Genomic DNA, 19,077 nt, shown 5'->3' with positions numbered 1-19,077 from the left:
CTCTCTCACATGTTCTCTCCCTCTCCCCCTTCCTCCTCTCTTCTTCAGTTTGTTTTAAAGAAATTAAGTATGTAGTTAAAAACCTCCCAAAAAAGATGCCACAGCATGGTTTTGCTGTGTAATTCTATGAAACATTTTAAAGGAAAATAATACTAATTCTACACAAGCTCTCCCAGAAAAGTGAAGAGGAGAAAACACTCCCCAACACATTTATGAATATGGCATTACCTTGATACAAAAACAAACAAAAAACATTATAAGAAAACTACAGACCAGCAAATTGAATCTAGTACTGTGCAAAAGGCTAATACATTATGCAAAGCTCATTGAACACACAAAAATCAATTGATGCAGGGGTGCCTGGATGGTTCAGTCAGTTAAGCGTCTGCCTACAGCTCAGGTCATGATCCTGGGGTCCTGGGATCAAGCCCCCATCAGGCTCCCTGCTCAGTGGGGAGCCTGCTTCTCCTTCTCCCTCTGCCTCCCCACCTTGTACTCTCTCTCTTTCGTTCTATCTCAAATAAATACAATCTTTAAAAAAAAGTCAATCAATGCAATTCACTATTTCAACAGATCAAATAAGAAAAACCATATAATCATCTCAATAGATGCAGAAAAAAATTCACTTGACAAAATTCAACATCAATTCATGACAAATACTCTCAGCAAACTAATAATAGAAGGGTATTTTCTTAACCTGATAAAGGGCACCTACAAAAAAACCTACAGCTAATATCATACTTCGCGGTGAAAGACTGAATACTTTCTCCCTAAGACTGAGAACAAAGCAAAGATGTTCTCACCACTCCCATTTATTTATCATCATACTGGAGAGCCTACAGTGAGGAGAGAATACAATATGAATATAAAATAAAACGCCTACAAAAAAAGAAATAAAAATTATCTCTGGTCACAGATAACAAGATTAGCTACATAAAAAAATTCAAGGCATCCACAAAAAAGATACTAGGAATTTCCTTAAAGAACTATAGGGAGGGATGATGACATCTGTATATAGTACCATTTAACAGAACTGCATGGCTATTTCTAACCTGTATGAGATCAGCATTCCCCTATCCCCTTTTCCTTTGGAAGATTCTAGAGAGTGAATATTTCTTTTTCATAACTGTGACTATGATTTCCTTTTATTCTTCCCTGCATTACTACTCAGTTATCTTCATCTATCTTCTCTTCCTCACCCCCGAGGTTAGCGTCTACAGGAAAGAAAAAAAAGAGCAAAGTTTATTCTATTCTACTTTCCTCTTTCAATTAGATCCCCTCAGGGAAACCAAAAGTAGAACAGTCATAATAGTAACTTCTTGGCTACAGAGAGTCATCTAGATTTAAGGGGAACCGGGAAATCATGCTATCTTTGCCTTTTTATCACAAGGGGAGTCTCTCTCTTCGGGTGAGAAGCAGACCTTCGCTGAAGAGCAGAAGATGCAAGGGGATGGAAGAGATGATGCTAAGATGGGTGCTGGGAGGGACAATGGGGTAGAACAGGAACAGGAGGTCCAAGTAGCCCCCATGAGGCACAAAAGGATTTAGAACGGGGAATGCTATACTCTCATTAGCCCAATTCTATGGGGACTGGAAGCCGGGTCATTGCAGGCTCTACAGTAAACATAGAAATCGACGGAGAATATTCCTCCAGGTCGGGTTTGGGGAGGCTTTCATACACACAGATTAGAAGAAGGAGACACTGTTAGTAAGGGAAACTCTGAAGTATATGTTTTTCTAAATAATGCCAACAATGTGAACATCTGATGGTGCTAGGGGCCACTTCCAGTGTCATAGGGTGTGAGAAACTGCATCATTTCCCACACATCGCCACCATCCATGTGCTGTAACCTTTCAAAGGACGCCATGTCAATAGAAAGGGTGGTTCTTTAGCTTTTCCACTTATTCTCATCCCCATAATGGTCATCTTCAGTTTATAAAGGAATAATCAAGAAGAGACAAGCTCCTTTATTCCTCTTTCTTCCTCCCAAATCATTGGTTTTGATCCTTGGACCTTAATTACCTGTCACCAAATTTTTAAAGAAATGTAAACGAGGGCACCTGGGTCGCTCAGTGGGTTAAGTGTCTGCCTTCCACTCAAGTAATGTTCCCTGGGTCCTAGGATTGAGTCCTGCATTGGGCTCCCTGCTCAGCGGGGAGTCTGCTTCTCCCTCTCCCTCTGCCTCTGCCCCTGCTCATGCTCTCTCTTAAATAAATAAAAATCTTTAAAAAGAAATGTGAACGAGGATGAGGTGGATGGAGGTCGTGATTGCACATGTCTGTGAAGGCTGGACAAGACAAATGCTAGAACGTGAATATGAGTCAAACCAGCCATTGTCTGTGGAAATCACCACATATATTAACTACTTTAAGCAGTTTCATTAACTGACTCTCCAGCTGTAAATATCCTAGAACTCTGCTGAAATATTTTATTTCACTTAAGACCTAAATGCTCTAAGAAGCTTCTACCATAGCTACTGCCTCGAAATGATTTAAAAGAAACTTGTGTTATATTAAAAAAGTATTTGTTTCTATTATTTAGTTACCCCAATTTACTTAATACATTGTGATGTGTTTGCTATCCCCCTCTCAGAGATCCCACTCAAACGTCAATACCATTCTCCACATATCTCTTAAGTCTCATGAATGTCATATGGATACAAAAGACTGAAAATGTCATTGTAGAGACCACACAAAAGGTATTCAAAAATGAGATTTTCTTTGGCTTGAAATCATCAAGCACCATGCTCTTTGAAGTTAAATACTTCCTACCTCACTTGTTTCGTCAGAATTAACACAAAAGGCACACTTACCAACCAGAACGACAAGTCTGTATTTTTCGTTCATTTGCCGCCGATACGGTGTCACTTCCTCATATGTGGGTACATCAGCTGTGTCGTACTGGTCACTCTTCTTGCATTCATACATGGACTTATTTGTTTTCTTATCTTTTCTACTAAGACGGAAACTTCTCCTAAACCCAGCTGCAAAAAAACATATATATATATATATATTTAGTAATAAGAACTAAAGAAAGAAACCCCCAAAAATGAACAAGTAAAAAACCTTCAAAGTTGGATTGGATTTTACGAACCCAAATATTGTCACAGTACATTTAGTAAAACACCTAGATACTACACAATTTCATTAAAACAACCATTTACAAGAGAATCCTTGAACATTTATTTTTATAGTTATATTAATATATATTTTATTTGGTTCCAAACCATAAAGAATTATTCTCTGAATTCAAAGAGTAAAATAACCGCATAATAAAGCAAAATAAGTTGGAAATCATAGTTTATCATGGACTGACTGAACACAGTTGATAAAAAGTTAAAAGCACTGTAGAAACATTTAAAATATAAATGCTGAATTCTCTCATTCATAAATACTAGAATATTTTATATTGTATTGTAAGCACAACCTAACAACATACCTGTGGCACAGACAAGCATCTATTCTTAAACAAAAAGGAAACTAAATTAGGGAGAGCTCAGTTTCAAACATGCCAAACATGGATCAGGCCAACAGAAGAGCAAGTTCTTTGGCTTTTATGAGACTCCAGTGTGGGTTGGGGGTGGGGGGCATAAATGATCAAGTCCAGGTTCTTGTTCTCCTATGGAAAAGTCCATGGCTTTACACTTTGAAGCCTACTGAATTTTGGAAATAAGATTCATAGTCTCACGTGTATACTCTTATCAACACATCATATGATCTCTTCCTAAAATAACTGTACAAGTACTTCAATAAATTTAAATGCTTAAAGCTCACAGCTGTCATTTAACACATGGGCTTAAAAAGCTGAGGCAAAGGTTCTTTTTTCCCGTCAACCCCCATTTCATTCGGCTTGCTCTTCATGTTGTTGCACTGTTTGGGATTTATTTCCTTTCTAGTGATGTTTATCACACACAGTATGATTTCATCCATATATACACACAGTATGAATTTGGTAAGATGTGCAATCAATTTTCGACCTAACCAACCCTCAAAATCCAGACTTTAAGGAAAACTGTTCTGGTTATTGAAACATAATATATATTCATATCAGCTCCATGGTACAAAGCATTTTAAGTATATAAGAATATATTCTCTCGGAAAAGAATTTTTTTTTTCTTTTGGAAAAGAATGTAGATCAACTGTGATAAGTGGTAAAAAAAATTTTAAATAGAGGTATTTTATAAAAAAAATGCAAGAATGTACCTCTGAAACAAATAACACATATGTTAAAAAAAAAAAAGCAGGAAGGGAAAAATGAAGAGGGGGAAATCGGAGGGGGAGACGAAACCATGAGAGACTATGGACTCTGAGAAACAAACAGGGTTCTAGAGGGGAGTGGGGTGGGGGGATGGGTTAGCCTGGTGATGGGTATTAAAGAGGGCACGTACTGCATGGAGCACTGGGTGTTATACGCAAACAATGAATCATGGAACACTACACCAAAAACTAATGATGTAATGTATGATGATTATCATAACATAATAAAATAATTTTAAAAAGTCAAAAAAATGCAAGAATATTAAAACTGATCTGTGTGAATTTTAGGGGCCAAAATGAAAAAAAAAATACTACTACTGCATTTAAGAAATTAACAGGATTCAAAATAAAGGCCAATATTAAAAACAATTATCAGTAACCATGGAGTTATAGCACTCACCTTATGGATTCACAGTTTAATAAAAATCAGCCAAGATACTAAGAAGAGGGTGATACAAGGTTCATCTGATAATAGAATTTTGTGGCCCACCACGAGTCATTCTGATTTTGAGCAGGTACGCAGATTATTTGAGGGAAAAGATTTACAAAGGATTTGAGACGAGAGTTCATCACTCTAAAGCTCTCGTATTGAAGGCAGAAGGCAAAAAGGAAAAGGAAAACAGGCCAAGGAATAAAACACTGATATCTCTCCAAGAAGGACGAGATTCAGAGGAAGCAAATGGGGACTGTGCCCGCCTGGCCCTAGGATGAAGAAGTGTCAATTCTAAAACCACTCAGGCAGGCAGAGTTCAAATTTCTATATAAAGGGTCAGAGGGAAGCTGTTTATTATTATTTCTCTTGTGTTTTTTTGGGATATTGGGAAAGACTCACGAGAATGCCAGAAAAGGGTTCCCCTACATGGGAGTCCTCGCAACGCCAACCCAGAAGTGGGGGGATCCTTACAACCACTCCTAGTGCTTGAACGCGTGCTTCTCAGACAACTCTCTTACCAATCTGCATCAGTGATGCCATCCCAACCCCACCCCATCTCTGTCACCTGTAACGGCTGGCCTACTCCGGAATCCATCATAAGATGGCTTCCGGTTTGGCACAAAAATTACACATTAGCTATTCTAACTCTCCGATGCTGGTATTTCAGAGTGTTCAAATTTCAGGTTCCCACGGTTCTTGTCTCATGGAAGGCAATTATAGGATAAGCAGGTAGAACTGGAAATTTCCTCACGGTTATTCTTTTCATGGAGGGAGGGTTTTCCTCAAGTCACTACAAACTTATGGCCCAGGAATGAATCTAACCAGGATAGAAATATTTCATCCAAAGCAAATGAAGTCCAAAAGTAAAAACCTGAAAAATTTCTGAGCCACGAATCCCAGCTAAATCCTGAATTTCAGTGCAAGTGTACCTAATTGCGTTTTTGTTTTACAATTAACTTAAGTTTTTGCTTTCATTAAAAACGAAGAGATAGTGGGGAAAAGAGTGAAGGTAATCAGATGTCTGATGTGAGGTTGTCTGGACATCAAAGATGGGGACCATGGCCCATAGGATGGTTTGGTGATATTTGTTGTCCAGTGCTTGGTACAGAATAGGTGCTTGATAAAAGTTTTATAAATTCAAGTAATTTAAAAAGGCCAGAACAAAACCCTACTTCACCTCTCTTTCATTATCTTACTGTAAATTTCAACAAAGAAAGCAGGGCACATTTGGTATTTTCACAAGAGAAAATTCTAAGAGGCAGGCCTAACGACAAAACATGGCATACACAAAGGCACAGACCTGGAAGGAACTCTGCAGACCCTCCTGGCCCGCGACATCCTTGCTCCCGGCCACACGGATGGCACAGATGTCACACACCTGCCCATGCACCGTGACACGGTCCTGATCTCATTCACGTCACTATTCCAGGTGGCAATGACTGAGCAACTAGAATTCCCACAGGCTGTGAAGCTTAAGTGTCCTGACCCAATATGCTCACTTACAAAACTAAGGAAAAATGGCTGATCACCACACCACGTCGATTAGAGCAGCAATACTGAGTGTTAAAAATTGAGGACCAGGGTGCCTGGGTGGCTCAGTTCGTTAAGCGACTGCCTTCGGCTCAGGTCATGGTCCCGGAATCCTGGGATGGAGCCCTGCATCAGGCTCCCTGCTCAGCGGGGAGCCTGCTTCTCCCTCTGACCCTCTCCCCTCTCATGCTGTTTCTCTCTCTCTCAAATAAATAAGTAAATAAATAAAATCTTAAAAAAAAAAATCGAGGATCAGAGGCGCCTGGGTGGCTCAGTCAGTTAAGCATCCAGCTCTGGGTTTTGATTCAGGTCTGATCTGAGGGTCGCGGGATCCGGCCCTGCATCAGGCTCTGTGTTCAGCGTCGAGTCTCCTTCAGATTCTTTCCCCCTCCCTCTGCTCCTGCTCCCCCTCACGTGCTTGCTCTCTAAAATAAATAAAATCTTTAAAAAAATTTTGAGGACCAGAGGTGGCCAGGTCTGGGTTAGCATCTAGATTCTGACACCAGCTGTATGATTTCGCCAACTTTTTATAAACTTCTCTAAGGCTCATTTCTCAACTTTAAAATGAGGATAAGAGTATCTACCTTACGCGGTTGTTAAGGATTAAACAAACAATTCACATAAAGCATCTGGCCCAGTACCTGGCATATGGTAAATACCTATAATTAGCTATAGATTAGTACTTGATTATGTCTCCAACTAACTGAAAGTACCTGGAAGGCAGGAATATATACCTCCTTGTATTCCCCCAGCATACAGTCTCACAAGAAAGGGAAAAATAAGGGGCTTATTCATAAGTGTTTAAATGGCTGTTATAAAAGAACAATATTTAAATATAAAGAATATTAAAATTACAGCCAGATTTAAATGTTAAATATTAAAACTACCTATTAAAGTAGTAAAGCATTTTAATGAATCATAACAGAAAAATTTAGTATGCACTATCCTTTCACTATTTTTTCTCCCCAGATACTCTAAGGATATATGTTATTTCTGGTACCATATTTAAATTTAAAGAGCCTCCTTCCTTTTGTCTTCTTACTTATCATGACCATATACTCTCCTGATCCACAGATCCTGTTTACTTTCCATATTTATAGCACTCCATACACATAAGTACACAGGATAAAAAAAAAAAAAAAATCCTCAACCCAGAGGAACCAATAAAGCCAGAACAGAGGATATGACAAAAGGCACAAAATTCAGAGTACTTGCTTGTGATGGTTTCTCAAACCAAAACAACAAAACAGGCTGTCTTCCTAGAATCTGTCCTCCACGGGAAGTCCGGGATGATAGCTCATTTGGCATGCCGTTCAAGGCTCTGATTTTCAAACCTGGGTCACATAATGAGCTATGTGTCAGCACACACCTTAGTAAGTCTAAGCTTAAAGGAGACTTAACTGTGTCTGCAAGAGGCGATTTCTTCCCTTCAGCTTTTATGTGGTTCTCTTATTAAAAGGAAGATTTAAAACTGTATACTTACACTGAGCGTAAGCAAAGGGTTCGTTCAGGTAAATGTGAATAAATAACCCAGAACCTACTGAATCCCCATTCATTTTCAATGTACACGTCTTACCAAGAGCTGGCTTTAAAAGAAGGGAAAAGGAACGGTAACGAGGAATTTGGAGTAAGGGACAGTTTTACACAAAATATATTTTTCCTTATATTTCACATTTTTGTAATTTATAATTGGCTCAACATTTTTATGGACAGGGTTTTTCCAGTGAGCTTACCCACAGCTGTTAGAGATTTGTGTGTTTTAAAGGAACGACACGTTTACTTTACTACAACAGGAAAGTGACTCTACAGTAAGACTGCAGCTGCATGACCTGATCGCAAGGAGACACTTCTTATCTCATATTTTCCAGTAGAAATCATTTGTGATCACTTATTAACTTAGCATATAATTGCAAAGCTTTGTTTGAAGTATTTTTTACTATAGAGGGAAACACTTAAGTTGCTTAGTTTGTGCTCCTTATTTCAAGAAGATTGCAATAAACATCCTCAACATTCCCTTTATTCCATCTCATGGATTATTTCATTAGGATACATTGTCAGAAGCTAGATAGATCTTGTCCAAATGCTTCTCAGATCAGTGAATGCCAGTGTACATTTCCACCAGCAGGAAGTGCAATTACCCATGTATCACACCAGCCTCTCATAAAGAGACTTCTAATTGCTTTGAAATCTTCAGTGATTTGACAAGTGAACAAATTATATGTTATTTCATCTTCACTGTTACAGGAGTTGACTTTTTTTCAAGTTTCACACCCATTTGCATTTCTTATTTCCTTTGTAAATTGTTGGTTAATTATTTTGACCACTTTCTCATTAGGGTCTTCATAAATATATACACATACATGTATCTTTTAAGTCACGGCCTTTGACCCTAACTTACTGCAAACACTTAAGATTTTAAATTTTCCATTTTGAAGAAATTTAAAATGTTTATGTAGTTGAGTCTGTGAGTTTCTTTTCTGATTTCTTCCACTGTTTTTAGGACTTTCCTATCCTTGGGTCTGATAAATACTCACCTATATTTTCTTAAGTTAAAAAAAAATGGGTTGCATGGCTTTACACTTAGTTTTTTTTATCCCATCTGGAATTACTCAGCTGTAATCATGAGATCAAGCTTGTGAGGTGAGGCTGTAACTTTATATTTTTCTAAGTAATTAACCAATGGTCCCCAAAATACTTACTGAACAATTCTTTCACTCCTTTATGTTGATACATACTTTGTACTAAAGTACCAGATGGCTTATTATTATGTCATGACCAAAAAAAAAAAAAAGAAAGAAAGAAAAAGAAAAAAGAAAAGAAAAACCCAAAAAGGTGATTCTTGGTCTGAGTTTAGAGAATTCTTATTGATGATATCAATACCAAAACAATAGAAGTCATGATGGTGGTAGCTGATATAGATTGAGAACTTACTAGATAACAGACACCCCTTGAAGCCTTTATGTGGATTAATTCATTTACTTCGCACAGCAGCCCACTGAGGTAGGCAGAATACTACATGGGTTTAAGTGGCTCTTCTTTTAGTTAAATCAGTCAGTCAGAGAAAGACAAATACCGTATGATTTCACTCATATGTGGAATTTAAGAAAGGAAACAGATGAACACGGCGGTGGCGGGGGGGGGGGGGGGGGAGAGGGAGAACAAAAAAAACTGAGAGATAGAGAAAAAAATGAGTGTTAATGGAGGGTAGGTGGGTGGGGGGTGGGTATTAAGGAGGGCACTTGTGATGAGCACCAGGTGTTATATATAAGTGATGAATCACTAAATTCTACACCTGAAACTAATATTGCACTATATGTTAACTGGAATTTAAATAAAAATCTGAAACAAAACAAAACAAAACAAAAAACAAGATTACCAAGGCTGTGGTTGAAATACTACATGACGAAAGAGAGAAGCAAGTTTGAAATGTTACTCCAAATATATAGATGTATAATAGAAAAAGTGATGAGCCTGTTACTTTACACAATAAGTAAACGGGAAAAAATGAAGGACCAGCAGTTCATTTTAGACTTTAACAATTATAAGCTCTTTTCTGTTGGAGACATTTTTTTCAGATATAATTAAATACATTTTGATACTCCTCTGTATTCAAGATGATGTGTAAAATATAAAAATATATACAATGGTGTCTCTGTCCTCCAAAAGCTCCCAATCTACTAGGGGACACAGAAATATTCCCAAATACTTATAATTTAAGGGGTTTTACAACACAGCCTCACGACTAGAAACTAAGATTTTTAGCAAGTTCTCTAATTTGACACTGACCTATCTATTTCTATTTCACTTTTTTTTACTTAATAAAAAAAATTAAACTCAGGAAGTTGTGACTTGGTCATTTACAAAGCTACCTGACTACATTTTATTTATACAACACCATTCATCCAAAGAGTATAAAGTTTAATGCCTAAACATGTAAATTAAGAGTCAGTTGTTATTAAAATAAGCTTCACACTGTAGGTAAGTATTAAACCTATCTATGCTATAATTTCAAATGTTAGTGATATTTTTAACAGCAAAAACAAAAACAAAACCTGCAGTATCCAAAATATACGTAAGTATGGGAATGATGCAATACTTTTTCAAAGAAATGAGATTGAAGCTATTAAATTTATAATTCTAAAACTACACAGCACCATAAAATACATTTGATTATTGAAAAAAACTGGACAGAATACAATAGTCATACTAGTTTTACTTTTTTACTAATAGAGAAGTTGGTATGGATACAAAATTGTGGAAGAAAATGCATGAAAACAGACAATGGTTGTGTTACGGAGAGAGGGATGTGGGCAATTGTTATTCTATTTGTCAAACTTTCCGTAATGTTACATAATTTTAAAATTTGCAGCAAAAAAAGCCCACAAAACAGAGTTCATAATATATGAACCAAACAAATGAAATCCACTACAGACAGCTGTCATATTAACACATAATACAAAATACATGTGACTATGTCTCAGAGGCAGGGTCTAGTCTTCTATATTTTGAAATAATTATGGTAAAAGACTACATTTTTATATTCATAAGAGTGAGAAATAGCCAATAAATTAAAATATTAAAATCTTTTTTTAAAAATCATGTTATTATATTCATTGGCTCCCATAAATAACTTTAGTGTGAATTTACAATGTAAATACTTATCATTTAAGAGTCTTACTTTTTCATAAAACTTTAAGACATTTAAGATGGCATTTTATAAAAAACACCTGATCATTTTATGACCAAACATGTCCATGAACATGAAAGGCCCTCCAACAGAGTCATCACCAATACTAACACAGCCCCAGAAATCACACATGTGAGCAAGTGAAGTGACATCTGCCTTTCTGTTAATTCAAAGAAAATAAATACGACTATTGTTACTACCCACAATTTTCAAGTGGGACAGTTTCAATCTTTGGTTACATTTCTTTTATGTAACCAATTTGGTCTAAAAACATCAGATATTATATATTCTCAATGTTTTTAATAATAAGGAGCTTTTAAGGTTTAAGTTTTATAGATGTTTGTAGAATGGGAAAAGAAGCATCTCGGTGAAATTGTTTGAATCATAAAATAGCAATATTCATCGTAGCCACCTCAAAAGTTAAGAGTTTTATGGAAGGATCCTCTCTAAAGTTCCAAAATTTTTAGAGAAATACATTTATTTGATACCAACACAATCAAGAAATCTGTTTACTTTCTTAAAAGGAGATAAAAATAAACATTTCAATTCTTTTTTCTCTCAAATACATGAAAATGTGGATTCTCTTTCTTTTTTCTTTAACTTAGGAGAACTACCAAACGTTGTGTGAAAATCATCTTTTGCATCTTAAAACGCTGGATTAATTTGACAAAGCTCATATTTAATAGTTCAACAGCTACCTTATTACAAGGAAGAAAATATTTTAAACGTAAATGAACTTTTTAAGAAGATTAAAAAACTTATGTGGACATTAATAAAAACTAAGCAGCTGGAAATTATTATACAGTGTTAGGCTCCTGCCAACAAAACATTGAAAATTTCCATTAAAATAAACATTTTTAATGTAATGCCAATGTTGCTGTAATGATATGTCATAACTGACATGTAAAAACTATGTAAACATGGTCCTAAGACAAAATTATTATTGAAATGATGCTTCCATAGGACACCAATCATAAAACTGTCCCAAAGACAATTGAGGATAATTAAGACCAAACAAGCAGACAAAAATCTTGGGAGGACGTTTAAACTGAAAAGAAACGCCAATATAAAACTCTAAAAGTAACGGAGATCTGAAGAAGCTGGGTTAGTCAGCTTCTTGTATTCATCTTCTAAAACACTGTCAGGGGGAAAAAAATCATCACAGACATAGGAACATTACCGCAGATTACATTAACCAACTTTACATATGCTAATTTTGTGTATAAAGTGGAACAAGCTTTTGAACAAACAAATGTAAAATTAATCTCTGGAATGTTACAGGTTTCCAGTTGCTCTCAAAAAAACTTAAAGAAATGTTCAAATGCCATAAATACCCTTTAATCATTCAGCTCATCTCAAGCTAAAAATAAAAATAGAAACTCGAAGTGCCTAGTGAAATCATGGAAGCTAATATATCAATTTGCAATTTCCGAGAAAAAAACTACTTAGGTCTTAAAAAGTTTTCCGGATACCACTGACAATTTCTTTTTAAAGCACAGCGCAGGATTACCATAAAAAAGGAGAAACCATATGAGAACTTAATTTTCTGCCAGTCAGCTAATAAAGAAATTAGTTTTTACTTACACTTTCAAAATTATGAGAAAGTACAGTATGCACACATAAAATTAAATATAAAAATATAGTTCTAAAAAGAGGGGAAAATTGATTTTAAAATTTTAATATATTTTCTTAAGTTGAGTCTATGCAACCAAAAATTCTCCAAGCAGGAATGGTTTCTTTCTGTCAGAGAAAATATTTCCAAGTAGTATTCCAGACATGTTGAGATTATGCAGAGTTCTTGTTCAAGAAAGAACCTGTACCATTTTTAAAAGAATGCTTCTAAATGTTCTCTTTGTATAAATTTTACTTTTTGGAAGAATATTAAGGCAGTATATTTTGACATATCTGTACTTACCTACAAAACATTCTTTAATAAAATGGCTCAATAATAGAGCAAATGGGAATTTTTACTAGATTTATAAAATAGTGTAACTTGTTGAAAATCAATGGTGCTTACACACAGAAAGAAGAAAAAAGATTAGGAAAAAAACCCACAGAAGTGGAGATAGGTAAATAATAACATTTGAAAGAACAGCATATTAATGTAGTTTTGTTTATACTGAACTTTATGGTAAACACTTCAGTTAAATAGAAAGCAAAGTCTTAACTTACAGAAGTCCCCAAACTGATCTTGTTTTAAAAGAATGCATGAAGTACTCCAAGAAGGGCAGAAGTGGAGAAATTGGTGAGTTTTCGGGAAACCATTTGCAAGACGTTATGTTTGAAGACAGATGCCTGATAAGCAGGGCTTTGTTAACTGGTTATAACAAGATTGCGATAATGAATTAACCAGAGGAAAAACATTCTGTAATTCTTACCAATGTAAAAAAGAAAACTAATTCTTCATATAAACTATTTTGTACTGCCTGAGGAAAAAGGATTGAATCTCCAAAGCTAGCTATCCTCCTACTGAGAAACAAGTGCCGTATGGAAGCCAACGTGCACGCGTGCACACACACGCCACGAACTCGCACACCATCCACCAAAGCTAAATGAAATTTTCAAGAGCTCCTAAGAGGAAATGAATCATTCCCACTAATTTATATATTTATATAAATATAAATGGTTTGACAATCTTTATATAGATAGGCAGCCCTTGACTTACAGGGATTCAAATTTAAAAGGTCCAGTTTTTACACCTCGTATTTACAGCATACTATCAATTTATCTTCATATTATTGTCATAAAATTGTATGTAATTAACACAACTTACACTGCCCACTTGGTGAGCTTTTTCCTTCCTTCCAATAATAACAACCCAATCTCTTTTATTGATGAACAGACCCCTGAGAAATGCAGCATGCTACACATCAGTAAGAATCATACCAGTGTACATTCATATCAGTAATAGTCTTTAAAAAAAAAAAAGAGTCTTGTTTTCTTCTAAAAAAAATTCTTGGAATATTATAATGTTACTTCTTTTGAAAGAGTCAAATTAGATCATTTTGACATGGGTTCTCAAAAATCTAATGGTCATGAGGTTAAGGGCTACTTATATATGCTGTTTCGTGCTTGATTTTATGCACATCAAAGAAAGTGAAAATCATCAAATGTATTCACTGAGCTACTGGTCTGATGTAGATCAATAGCAGTTGTCAATCTACTAGTAGACCCTTGGCAGCCCCATTTTTTTTTTTTTTCCTGGTTCAAGGGTACTGTGCCTGCAGGGTAGATCACTTCCCCTTTTCCTCTCCTTTTGTGGGCTCAGGAGATACAGAATGTGAAGGTGCATGAGGGGCAAGAGTAAGGTTCTAAAATAAGCCAGAGTCTCAGAAATTCTTCGTAACAGTCCTTGGGAAAGCCCTCATGAGAAGGCTAAATTTCTGGAAACTCCCTATTTTCCAGAGCTTTCCTAGAACTGGATAGGGTGTCATGTGCCGAGGATAGATATAGACCTATCCTGTGTATGTGGATATTCTTTAAAATCAGTGGCACTACAATGTATCTGTAAAAATAGTGGTATCTATTGGAATTTGATGTATCCCAGGACACTATGGGTATTTGCATGATACGCAGTTAAGTGACTAAAATGTTACAAAACCATTTTTGTTGACTTGTACTGTTTAAATGACTTCTTTTTGTAAGAGAAGCAATTGATGTGAAAGACATTATCAAATTCCCAAGAGTAAATATTTCTTCAATGCAGTAATTGACCACAGACATACTTAGAGTAGGAGAATGTGACTGTTAATTTTATGTGTCAGCTTGACTGGGCCATAGTGCTCAGATATTTGGTCAAACATTACTCTAGATGTTTCTGTAAAGGTGTTTTTTGGATGAGATTAACCTTTACATCAGTGAACTTTGAATAAAGCAGATTACCCTCTAGAATGTGGGTGGGCCTCATCTAATCCGTTGGGGGAAAAAAAATTAATATCCCCTGAAAAAGAAGGGATTCTGCCAGCAGATGGCCTCTGAACTCAAACTACAACTCATCCCTGGGTCTCCAGCCTGCTGGCCTCTCCTGCAGAGTTTGACTTACCAAGGCTCCACAATCATGTGAACCAACTCCTTGCACTCTCTGTGTTGTGTGTGTGTGTATGTGTGAGTACATAGCTGCCTGAGTTATACAGAGGATTAGAAGGGAAATGTTAAAATCTTAGAATAAACTAGCATTTCCTACTTAGTGTAGAAATAAACTGTAACATTTTAATATCTTTTAGAAGAGAGAAAATGAATAAAAACCAATTTTTTATTCTTTGAAAGGATCAACAAAACTGACAAACCTTTAACATACACGGACCAATAAAAAAAAGAGAAGACCCCAATTATTAAATTTAAGAATGAAAGAGGGGACACTGTTACCAAGAAGAAATAAAAAGATTATAAGAGACTATATGAACAGCTGGATGCCAGCAAATTGGATAATCTAAATGAAATAGACAAATTACTAGAGATTTACTACTAAAACTGAAAATCTGAACAAACCTTTAATAAGTAAAGAGATTGAGTTAGTAGTCAAAAAACTTTCCACAAAGAAAAGCTTAGGATGAGATGGCTTCACTGGTGAATTCTAGCAAAAGTTTAGAGAACAATTAACACAATCAAACAAAGTTTACAAACGCTTTCAAAAAAGAGTAGGGAACACTTCCCCCCTATCATGTGAGGCCAGTATTAGTCTGATACCGAAATCAGGCAAAGATATCACTAGAAAAAGAAAATCTAAAGACCAATATCCCTATTCCTCAGAATACTAGCAACCCAAATTTAGCAACACATATAAAGGATATAAAGGATTGTACACCATGAGCAAGTGGGATTTGTCTTAGGAATACAAGGTTGGGTCAACATATAAAAATCAATCAATGTTATATGCCACATTAGTAGAATGAGGAAAAAAGCCACATGATCATTTCAAATGATGCAGAAAAAGGATCTTCTATATACAAGATAAAGTAATCTTCAAATAGAGATGGTTTCACTACTGTCTTTCCAATCTGGAGACTTCTATTTCTTTCCCTCGCCCCATTGCTCTGGCTTGCACCTCTAGTACTACGGTAAATTAAGTGACAAGAATGCACATCCTTGTTAGTTTCTGATCTTAAGGAGAAAGTTCTCAGTCTTCCACTATTAAGTACACGGTTAGCTCTCGGGTTTTAGTAGATGCCCTTTACCAGGCTGAGGAAATTCCCTTCTATTCTTAGGTTAAGTTTTTATCACCAAAGGGTGGATTTTGTCAAATGCTTTTCAACCAATCAAGCTACCAAGTGTATATCAAGGTTGCTGGTAACTTCCACACTGCTAAATCAAAGGTCGCTTCTCTTTCCTCATCTTGTTTGATCACTCTTTCCCTTCCTAAAACTTTTATTGGCTCCTAGAAGAATCACACCTCTGGATTTCCTTCTACTTCACTTTGGGTTCTTTTCTTGCCCAAATCTACACCCACTCCCCCAGTGATCTTATCCAGCTTTGTACCTTTAAATTTGATCTAACTCTGACAACTTCTAAATCAACTGCCTGAACTCAAAGCTGTCTACCCAGTTGCCTATTTAACACCTGTATATGAGCACTATAAACTCAGTATAACCCGACCAGGATCCCCTGATCTTTCCCCACCCCAAACTTCTACTCCATGGTCTCTTCCATCTCTGGAAATGGTGACTCCACCCTTGCAGTTACTAAATCCAAAAATGGTGCTCTCATCCTTGATCCTCCAACTTGTCTCAAAATCTTGTCAGTCTCACCTTTAAAATGTATTCAGCATCTCAAGTCTTATTACTACCTCCACTGAGAATGTTTTCTTTCACGCCACAATCATTTCTTGCCTGGATTTCCACATAGCTCCTCGTTTCTGTCCTTGCTCCCTTACAGTCCCTTCTCAACAGACCAGCCAAGTGCTCCTTAAACATACATCAGTCAAGTCATTGCTCTGCTCAGAACCCTTCAATGATTTCAAATCTCACACACAGTAAGAGCCAAGAAACTCCCTCCATCCCCTTCCTCTCTACAACCATTCTGTTACGCTGCCAACTCTCAAGTCCTATCAGTTCCTCCCTTGTTCACACTGGTCTCCCTACTGATCCTCAGAGGCATCAGGGTCCTGTCTTAGGGCCTTTGCACATGCTTGTCCCATTCCTTGGAATTCTCATTCCCCACGAGACTCCTTTTCAGGTTTTTGCTCAAACACAACCACTTCAAAGAGGCCTTCCTTAACCACCTTATAGAAATTTGATGTCCCATTTTGCCAGCTCCTCCATCACCCATTCCTGTTTTACTTTACTTCATAGCACTTATTACCACCTAAGATCTTTTATAATTTATTTAGTTGTTGGTCCCAAATGTACCCCCAATATGGAAGCTCTATGAAAGGGTATTTCTTTTGATCTTTGTTGAAACTCTAGTGTCTACAGCAGTCTAGAACATAATAGGCATTCAGTAAATATTAGAAAAAAATCCAGAAATATCATTATAAGACAGTTATATTCTGTACATACCAGAAGAAACAGCTAACCAGAGCTAAAGTGGTGGTCTCTTGAGGGAAAAGGTGGGACTGGAAAAGGGAAAGGTACACTTGTTTGGGGTTGCAAGACTTGCAAATACTGTTTGACTTTTCAAACAATTTATTAAATAAAGCCATAGGAAACTGCTGACATTCTGTTGTTTTCTGACCTACAAAACAGGACTATGAAGCAATTTCATAGGCTTAACCTAATGCATATGTTATTTTAATTAAAAAAAAATATTAGGGGCGCCTGGGTGCTCAGTTGGTTAAGCGTCTGCCTTCGGCTCAGCTCATGATCCCAGGGTCCTGGGATCGAGCCCTACATCAGGCTTTCTGCTCATGGGGGAGCCTGCTTCTCCCTCTCCCTCTGTGATCTCACTTTCACTCTCTCTCAAATAAAATCTTTTTTTAAAAAATTAAAAATTATAATTCTTTTTAAAAATTTTAGTGTGGGGAATACGAAAGAAAACTCAGAAGACAAAGGAAACAATTCACGGATCTGGCAATGAAGTATCTACATGCTGTGAATCTTGGAATAGAAAAAGGTAAAACCCAACCAAAAGATCAGAAAAAATGTGCCCAACAGAGAGAGGGCTAATATGCATTGCACAGAAAGAGCTCATCAAACTAACAAGAGACAGATAAAGAACTTGATAGAAAAAAAAGGCAAAGATATAATTAGTTGAGGGGGAAAAAAATGGAGAAAAACCGAGAAAAAGTCATAGCATTACACTCACAGTATGTTTTAAGGTGTTTACCAAATAATACTTCCACCATAAAAGTCTGTCATTTATGTTAGCATATTACTTATGAGACCTCTTTTAAAAATCCACTCTTAACTCCAGAGAACACACTGATAGTTATCAGAGGGGAGGCGGTGGGGGGATGGGTGAAATAGGTGATGGGGACTAAGGAGGGCACCTGTGATGAGCACCGGGTGATATATGCAAGTGTTGAATCCCCATATTGTACACCTGAAACTATCATTACATTGTATGTTAACTAGCTGGAATGTAAATAAAAACTTTAAAAAAAAAAGAAACAATAAAAAATAAAAATCCACTGGGTGTTATATGCAACTAATGAGTCGTTGAACACTACATCAAAAACTAATGATGTACTATATGTTGGCTAACTGAACATCATCATCATCATCATAATAAAATCCACAAGATCTAGAAGGATTTTGAGGATTTGGCTTTTTGAGGAAAAACAGAATTCCACATAACATTCAATTTGTTCAACATATCTGTAACAAAGTAATAATAGTATAAAAATAATCATATAATTTAAATTATATATAAAATAACCAGAGAGTATGATCAAACTTGTTTATCCTGTAAAAGATAAAGTTTCAAATCTGTGGTCATTAGTTTGAAGTGTTTCTTTAAAAAAAAGAAACCGGAATCATGCTTAGTTTATGAAACCTATATTTTCATATTTTTTAAAACAAAGTCTTTTGTTATATGCTTCTCTTCTCAGGCACCTTGCTAGACTCCCTTAACCCTCTTAACTCCTAGCTAAATGAACTTCGAGGTCTGTGAACCTACGGCAGTCTCTTGCTACATGTGTCAGGATAAACATTTAGGCCAGAATGAAAGATTTAACATGATGCACATCCATTAAAACACACTAACCATGTTTTTCCCCTTTGCCACAGGGAAAGAT

At 36.3% G+C, this 19,077-nt stretch overlaps 1 protein-coding gene across 3 annotated transcripts in view; it reads right to left on the bottom strand.

Annotated features, from left to right (window-relative positions):
• The window catches only part of MPP7 (membrane palmitoylated protein 7), a 317,439-nt gene that overhangs the window by 52,902 nt on the left and 245,460 nt on the right, over nt 1-19,077 (bottom strand). For all 3 annotated transcript variants that reach the window (XM_034987220.1, XM_034987221.1, XM_034987219.1), the window contains exon 12: nt 2,814-2,984. In XM_034987220.1, the coding sequence (XP_034843111.1) occupies nt 2,814-2,984 (171 nt within the window). The remainder of the gene's footprint in view (nt 1-2,813; nt 2,985-19,077) is intronic.

The sequence above is a fragment of the Mirounga leonina genome, unplaced genomic scaffold (assembly GCF_011800145.1).
Source record: "Mirounga leonina isolate KUSES-001 unplaced genomic scaffold, KU_Mleo_1.0 Mir_413, whole genome shotgun sequence".
In the NCBI taxonomy this organism is placed as follows: domain Eukaryota; kingdom Metazoa; phylum Chordata; class Mammalia; order Carnivora; family Phocidae; genus Mirounga; species Mirounga leonina.
Note: the sequence above shows the minus strand (reverse complement) of the source record. Positions and strands in the feature narration are given on the sequence as shown.